This window comes from Periophthalmus magnuspinnatus, chromosome 19 (genome assembly GCF_009829125.3).
Source record: "Periophthalmus magnuspinnatus isolate fPerMag1 chromosome 19, fPerMag1.2.pri, whole genome shotgun sequence".
Classification (NCBI taxonomy): domain Eukaryota; kingdom Metazoa; phylum Chordata; class Actinopteri; order Gobiiformes; family Gobiidae; genus Periophthalmus; species Periophthalmus magnuspinnatus.
In genome coordinates, this window is record NC_047144.1 from 10,752,442 (window position 1) to 10,761,154 (window position 8,713).

At 37.5% G+C, this 8,713-nt stretch overlaps 1 protein-coding gene across 1 annotated transcript in view; it reads left to right on the plus strand.

Annotated features, from left to right (window-relative positions):
- Positions 1-7,259, plus strand: part of LOC117387549 (corticotropin-releasing factor receptor 1-like) — a 64,876-nt gene extending 57,617 nt beyond the window's left edge. The window contains exons 11-14 of the mRNA XM_033985074.2: positions 517-602; positions 822-957; positions 1,704-1,745; positions 5,509-7,259. Coding sequence (XP_033840965.1) covers positions 517-602; positions 822-957; positions 1,704-1,745; positions 5,509-5,649 — 405 coding nt within the window. The 3' untranslated portion in view covers positions 5,650-7,259. The remainder of the gene's footprint in view (positions 1-516; positions 603-821; positions 958-1,703; positions 1,746-5,508) is intronic.
- The last annotated feature ends 1,454 nt before the right edge of the window (positions 7,260-8,713 follow it).

Here is an 8,713-nt window from a genome sequence, read left to right on the forward strand (position 1 = left end):
GGTTGTTTCCAGATTTGAGAATGTGGTGATCTCACACTCTCTCAGATGAGGGCAGGGTTCAGTTTTTCTATATGATTTGTATTTTTTTATCAGAAATATCCAAAAAACATCTAGAAATTATTAACTTTTTAATTTATAGTCATTAGCACTGTGATCACATATCTGCACATTAACAATATCCTGATTTATCTTGCTCCCATCTCAGCTTTACAATATAATACAATATTTTTCTCTTTATACTTTTACTCATTTAGAAATATAGGTAGAAATTTACAGTTTATATTTGAATGTGCTCATGTGTATATGTATGTGTGTGTGTGGGGTGTGTGTGTGTGTTTTTGTGTGTGTGTGTGTGTGTATATATAAGGGGGTTGTGTTATGTAGTCCCATTCCCTTTCAATTCAAACATTAATTACAGTTATATGACTTTATATTATTTATTACAAACTTTTTTATTCTTGTTATGTGCTTTTTTCTGTACCTTTAAATATTTTTTCTGTGTTTTTCTTTTTAAAGATCAATTTTATTTTCCTCTTCAACATTGTGCGGATCCTGATGACCAAACTGCGCGCCTCCACCACATCTGAAACCATCCAGTACAGGTAAACACGCTGCCTCCTGTGATAGGCCTAAATATTCAGTCAAAACTGTTGCGGTATTCTTTTTGTACCTTGTAAATAATTCATGTTTTCCACTTGATCGGTGATGGGTACAGGGATTCCTCTTTTTATTCGACAAAGTAGTGGTGTGATAGCACTGCCTTGTTCTTTGTGCCCAAAGAAAGGCGCTAAACCTGTCGTGTCTGCTGTGCTTGTGTTCAGGAAAGCAGTGAAGGCTACACTGGTGCTGCTGCCTCTCCTAGGAATCACATATATGCTATTTTTCGTCAATCCAGGAGAGGACGAGATCTCACAAAGTGTATTTATTTATTTCAACTCATTTTTGGAGTCCTTTCAGGTAAGTTACCAGGATGAATTACAAATATAACATACTTAGAATGTATTGAGATTTTAAATTTTACAACACATGTGCACATCAACAGTATTATCAATAAGTTATATTAGATGAAATAAAATCAACCTCTTCACTAGTCATATTTTATTAGGTATTTTAATTAATTTCATAAGCCATAAGCCACTGCTATTCATCTGCCCCAGTATTCAGCATAATACTTCAATTATGTGTTCTATTCAATGCACGATACAGATTTGATCATTAAAAATAAAAGAAAGTATATACTAACAAAATAAACCAGTCACAGGATGTCCTAAGCCTGCAAATTCTAAAATATATTAAGAATTACAAAGAGTTTTAAAAAAGAATGAAAATCCAAATTAATTAGCAAATCCCTGCACATGAGGAGGCAGCTCATTTCCTGTCACAGTCCCTCAAGGGAAGAGATGATTCTTATGTGTTATGTCATGTTTAATAAGATTGAATTGGATTTGACTGTAATTTGGTCCTCACATTAAAACAAATGTGCAGATTTCACTTTGAACTGAACATCTGAAATAAACATTTTGAAATTTGTTGATGTAGCACTAAATGAAATGAGTGATGGCTCTATTCTTGCCAAAAAAGGATAGAGTGAATCAGTGTAATGCATGTGATAAGCCTCTGTGTGCGATTAAATTGTGTTTATGCTGATGTTGTAATGACCTCTCTTTAATCATGTTTTGTCTTTATCTCCACCTCTCACACAGGGCTTCTTTGTGTCAGTATTTTACTGCTTCCTAAATAGTGAGGTAAGCAGATTCACATCCTCTTGTATTGATCACATATTTCACAGCTCCCACTGCTCTAGACACTAGTTTTAATAGCAGTGCTGTGGGCGTTTCCACTCTCCTTTTGGTGGCCTCTGCTGCTGCTCACGTGTGCACTAGGGTGGGGAGGCGGGTGATGAGGAGTAAAAGATTTATATTTAGGTGCAATTAGTCGTCATGGTCGACAAAGTGTGACATAAATGACATCACTTCTTATGCCTAGTGACACGGCCAGGGCTAATTGGATAAGCAGAAATCCTATAAAAATAGCAATGAAATTTTACAATGTCTCTGTAAGCACAATCTGCTTAGTGTTGTTCAATAAATGTTTAAAAGGCACTTAAAATGTATTTCACCAGCAAAAATGTTTCCAGATTCAAATTTAAAGGGGCACCATGTACCTTTTCTGGTAGAGGGTCTGCCATCTGATTGTCTCCATGGAAATCTTATCATTTTCCTGAAATATTTCATATTATAGCATCAAACTTGTGAGTCTTCCAACAATTCATTTACAAATGTTTTTATTGCTCAAAAACAGGTATTCTTACTATGAGCGGGCCCTCCTCTCCAAAGATGTCGCCTGCAACTTGGCTTGGTGCCATCTCCTGTTGTTCCCATGGAGATAGACAAATTTAATGATATTCTTTGAAAATTTCCTGCCAAACATCTCCATGGAGACAACAGGTTGCGGACCCTCCACCAGAAAAGTTACATAGTGTGCCTTTAATCACAGATTTTATTTGATATTGCCTTCCTACAGCGGCGTTTTGTTGGCTTGATGGCTGTGTATTTAGTGTTATATATTTAGCTTTACCAGTCTTGAAAAGAATTGTATGCTAAGCTAAACTGATCTAAATTCTCAATGGACCAATTATCAGTGCCCAGTAAAGATATGATAAAAATCTTGATGGATGTCACAACCAACAAGCTATAAGCATCCCCATTACGTTTGAGTCTGATTAATGGAAAAACAATGACATTTATGTTTTCTTTATATTCAGCTGTGAGGGACTGCAATATGATGATTCAGTTATCTAAAGGTTTATCATATACTCCATGTTACTTTGACCAAGATGTTAAAGTACTTTCGTTTATGTTGCATTCATTTTTTTTTCCTTTACATAAAAATTACTCAAAGAAAGACGCAAATTACCTTATATATGTACAGTACAGTGTATACAAGATATGCCATTGAAAAGATCAGTTGGGTTGTATTAGCACGCCTGAAGCCTTATTAAACCACATGTTTGCCACTAGGGTGACATTTGTTATTCCCTTGGTTACATGGAGCTGTAGTTTCAACTGACTGTATTGCTCAAAGTCCCTCAAAGCCTTGTCTGGTCGTATGATGGATGAATAGCTCATCATAGACTCTGCTGTATCGCCAACAGGGGGCTTAACCAGCATGTGTAGTTTGCGGAGAATATTGATTTAGAGTTTAGTTTCGGCTGAGAGCAACAGAAGGATAAACGTTGTGGAGAACTGTGCAACCGCAGTCCTATTGAGAATAACAAGGCAGTATGCAGTATAATGTATAATGTAATGTACTCAATATTCAGTGTGCCAAAATATGACAGCTGCCAGTTATTGGAGCATGTTTTAATGTGTTAAGTGGAAAGAATCTAGCATATGTTGGTTTAAAGGGCCCATATTACCCTATTTTCTGATGTATGTTATAATGTTGTTTCCTCATCACAAACAGACCTGGAGTTGTGTTTTATTTCATTCACACATGTTTAACACACAAACCCTGCATATTTAGGCTGAGTTCTTCTCCCAAACAGAAAACACTCAATTCCACCTTGTGATGTCATGTGGTAATACAGAAAGTGCTCCTTTGTGTTTTAAACTCCATTCACCTTCACTAGAATCAATTGGATAATTTCATCCCTGGAATTGCCAGTCTCTACTGAACAAAAGGTAAAAAGTAGCTGTTAACTTGAAAACTACCATATCATGTCATTACAAGGTAGAACAGTGTATTTTGAACTTTGGAGATGTAGGCAGACTAATAATAAAGGTTTACTCAAACATGTGTGAATGAAACTAAACACAACTTCAGGCAAAAACATTATAACATGGATTAAAACTCACAAGAGTCAATTATGCACAATACATGACTTTTAAATCATTGAATGTTTTGTGATGTATATTTTTGTCAATATTGCTGTTTCAATCTCTATGACTTAAAGTATGTGTGTGTATATATACAGTGGGGCAAAAAAGTATTTAGTCAGCCACCAACTGTGCAAGTTCTCCCACTTAAAAAGATGAGAGGCCTGTAATTTTCATCATTGGTAACACTTCAACTATAAGAGAAAATGGGGGGAAAAAATCCAGGAAATCACATTAAGTATTTGGTCACCTATAAACAAGCAAGATTTCTGGCTCTCACAGACCTGTAACTTCTTCCTTAAGAAGGTCCTCTGCCCTCCACTCATTACCTGTATTAATGGCACCTGTTTGAACTCATTATCGGTATAAAGGACACCTTTATCCACAACCTCCAACAGTCAGACTCCAAACTCCACTATGGCTAAGACCAAAGAGCTGTCAAAATTGTAGACCTGCACCAGGCTGGGAAGACTGAATCTGCAATAGGTAAGCAGCTTGGTGTGAAGAAATCAACTGTGGGAGCAATTATTAGAAAATGGAAGACCTACAAGACCACTGATAATCTCCCACGCAAGATCTCAACCCGTGGGGTCAAAATGATCACAAGAACGGTGAGCAAAAATCGCGGACCTGCACAGGGGGATCTGATGAATGACCTGTAGAGAGCTGGGACCAAAGTAACAAACACTACCATCAGTAAGTGCCAGACGTGTCCCTCTGCTTAAACCAGTACATGTCCAGGCCCGTCTGAAGTTTGCTAGAGAGCATTTGAATGATCCAGAAAAGATTTGGGAGAATGTCATATGGTCAGATGAAACCAAATTCAACTTGTTGTGTTTGGAGGAGAAAGAATGCTGAGTTGCATCCAAAGAACACCATATCTGCTGTGAAGCATGGGGGTGGAAACATCATGCTTTGGGGCTGGTTTTTTGCAAGGGGACCAGGACGACTGATTTGTGTAAAGGAAAGAATGAATGGGGCTATGTATCGTGACATTTTGAGTGAAGACCTCCTTCCTTCAGCAAGGGCATTGAAGATGAAATGTGGCTGGGACTTTCAGCATCACAATGATCCCAAACACACAGCCCGGACAACGAAGGAGTGGCTTCGTAAGAAGCACTTCCAGTCTCCAGGTCTCCCCCCTTTGGAGGGAGTTGAAAGTCCATGTGCCCAGCCACAGCCCCAAAACATCACTGCTCTAAAGGAGATTTGCATGGAGGAATGGGCCAAACTATCAGCAACAGTGTGTGAAAACCTTGACTTACAGAAAATGTTTGACCTCTGTCATTGCCAATAAAGGGTATATAATAAAGTATGAACTTGAACTTTTGTATTGAGCAAATACTTATTTACCACTATAATTTGCAAATCAATTCTTTAAAAATCAGACAATGTGATTTTCTGTTGGGTTTTTTTTTCAAATTTTCTCATAGTTTAAGTGTAGCTATGATGAAAATTACAGGCCTCTCTCATTTTTTTAAGTGGGAGAACTTGCACAATTGGTGACAGTGCCCCCTGTATATGTTTCTTCCAACTCAAGGCCAGCCAATCTCTTAACTTAAGTGTACTATGTGATGTTTAATGACTTGACCTCCCTGCCATCCGGTAAATAAGTTTTGTCTGCTGACAGGTGCGGTCAGCCGTGAGGAAGCGTTTCCACCGGTGGCAGGAGCAGCACTCGATCCGAGCCAGGATGACCCAGGCCATGTCCATCCCCACGTCACCTTCACGGGTCAGCTTCCACAGCATCAAGCAGTCCACCTCGCTATGAAACAGGAGACCAGCTTTGTCCCAGGATGCGCTTTTGAATTGAAACTGGGTCTGTCAGCGTCATCAGTTTGTGGAGTACACTAAAAGACTCTGAGCTGGGACAAGGCCAGGGAGCAATGAGATAGAGGCTATAGCAGTCTTTGAAACCTCAGGAGAGACCTTACAGAGACTTACTGGATAAAATGAAAGATAAAAGTGAGGAAGGACACTGCAGATTTTATCAAACAGGATTTTAGTGGATTACAAAATGCAAGAAGTGACCAAGATAAATATGTTTTGGTCGGTTTCATGTTGTGTGAATGTACATGACTTCATATTATATATTTAAAATCCATTAAATTAAATACCCCTTTTACACCTCACTATTGGAGAGCCAGAGTTAGTGCTGCTGGACCGCACTGCACTGGATTGAGGCCCGGTGGACACTTGACTCAAATGATATTCTGCGGCTGGGACAATGAAGCTATTGAAATGATCTCACATTGTTTAGTTTGTTTTTAATGCTTTCAACAAATGTCTGGTCAGTGTGTTGATCCCCTTTACTATTGTGGTATTTTTCTCTGTTGTGTTTCAGCTGAGTACATGCTATAGTTTTATTCCAAAACACAAAAGTCAAAATACATTCCTTACGTTGAACTGGAAGAGTTTTGCTACAAAAATACGTCATACGCAATCAATGACTTTAAAGTGAAGCACATTCTTGTTTACACGCACTTCTGTTGACCACATATTGCCTCATTTTGGGAATATACTTTCCAAAAATACATCTGTTTTGTAATAAAACTCTTCCAATCAATCAGAGACTTACTATTGCTGCCTCTTTATCAGCACATTAAATATGGTGCATTGTAAACGGATCTCTCCACAGAGTGCTGTGGTCCGTTTTCTACTGGTTTCCTGAAGCTTGATATTTGAATGGATATTGTTAGAGATATCTTGTAAATATACATATAAATACTGGATCCAGAGGTGTTCACAAGTATCAGTCCAACCGAACACAAACTATGCGCTGTAAATCATAGGGACACAGTCTCCAATCACGGACCACATTCCTCAGATACGCCATGCCCCGCACCTGTGCATTTTTATCAACTGCTGTTTAACTCAAATATATTGTATATTGACCTCATTGTTTCTCCTTAACACTAGAGCTGTCATCTTCAGTGATGTGGGAGTTATGGTTGATTAAGTTAAGAGGATTATTTAAACACCAGCCACACCACTATGTAATATTCTTATGCTAAATGCCAAGCAGTCAGTGTAGCTGCCTTTGAAAGTACTTTGAAAAAAACAAAAGTTATTGTGTAAAAAAAAATATATTGTTGCACTGTAAAAATGTTCAAATGTCACCTTTTTAAAAAAAACAAAAAACAGCAGGAATAAGCAGCATGTGTAATAGTACACCTCAATGTCTCATTCCAACACAGTAAAAAGGGTCAACAAAAGAAATGATTGATAAGTGATGATTTCTTAAGTGGTACGTACCGTGTGTGATGGTCAACCATTCATTATGTAAAACACAATATTATTTATTGTTATTTATTTTACAATATTGTTATTTTCATACTTGAAAATGTCAATTTGTGTTTGACTGAATAAAAAATGTAAGAAATGGCTTGGATGTCAAGTCTGATTTATTTATACCCTGTCTTTTCAGAAAAACAACTGAATATGTCTCTTCTATAAAAAAAACAAAAACAAATACTCTGTAGATGTTGAGCAGCTGTTATGGGCACTACGCTTTAAAGCCAGTGTCTTGGATCACACTGCCATTTGTCTATGGCTTCCCCTGGGACAAAGAAAACAAGAAATACATTTTGAGCTCTGTGCGATCCTTTTAAGCTTTGTGTGTGCGTCTCTAAGGACAGTGTATCCTGACATTGGCTTTTAGACCACTTCTTTCTGCCCAAGTAAACACGTACCCTTCTCTCCATGAACAAGAGTTATAGAAAGAAGCTCCTTTCCCCTCTATCTTGAAATCTATGATGCCACAACAACACTGGATATATAGAAAAAGTGTTGAATGTGACGGTATGGTGGCCCGATGGCAGTAGTATTTTAAAAAGCTTGTGGCGATATTATATTGTTAAATGGAATGTGAATGGTCATGCAAACATAGGGCAGAAGGTTATACAAAGCCTATGGTGCAGCCCTTGGTTAATGATTATCCCTATTCAGCAGCATTATCTTGAAGTCAGGCTTTCGCAGCGGGAGTGTGGCACATGTCAGCTTCATTATCACTGATGATTTGGTTTGATCCATGGTGTTAAATAACTGCTCTCTCGCTTGATAAGGCTGTTAGTAATGAAATTAAAATGTTCATACACTGTTGTGCAATAGTCAACTATTTTACTTAAATTTGAATTTCTTGTTTTGAAATACTCTACCTCCACATAACCCTTATTATTTTCACTATAGCAATATAAAAAAATTGATCATTAGTCATTTTAGGTTTGAGAGATATTGTGTCTGTGTGAAAAAAATAAGCTTTGATGTGAACAAGAAATAATATCTAACAAAGTTGCTCTAGCCAAATAATTAAACTTTTTATTGAATAGACCAACTTTGCATGAAGATGATATACAGCGCAAGTAAACACTTAACATTGTTAGAGTAACCCTATTAAGCTACACTAATGAGGAAGTGAATAAAGCCATCTCTCTCATTCAAGTATATCATTAGTCTGTGATTACACTGATGAAAGGCTTTCCCATTATGATGGTACTGTATTGACACATATGTTTGTGTACTTCCCCTTTTATTAAATGACTTATTCTAGTGGAATAGAATAATACATGGAAACCTACTTCAGAACATATTTACATCATGCTGGCATTCCTAGACCTCCTGTGGTGTGGGCAAGCAGTCTCAGCATACATTTTTATTTTGATTGGGAATAAATGGTCTCATGAGTCATATGGGGAATGCATATGTTTCAGAGAGTAAAAGCTTTCATGAAAAACATGTTTAACTAGGCCTACATGATGCCTTGTACTTCCCATGTGGCAGAACAACTGGACTTGTTAAATGCTGGAACACAAATTAGCTCAAAACTGAGGCAAATT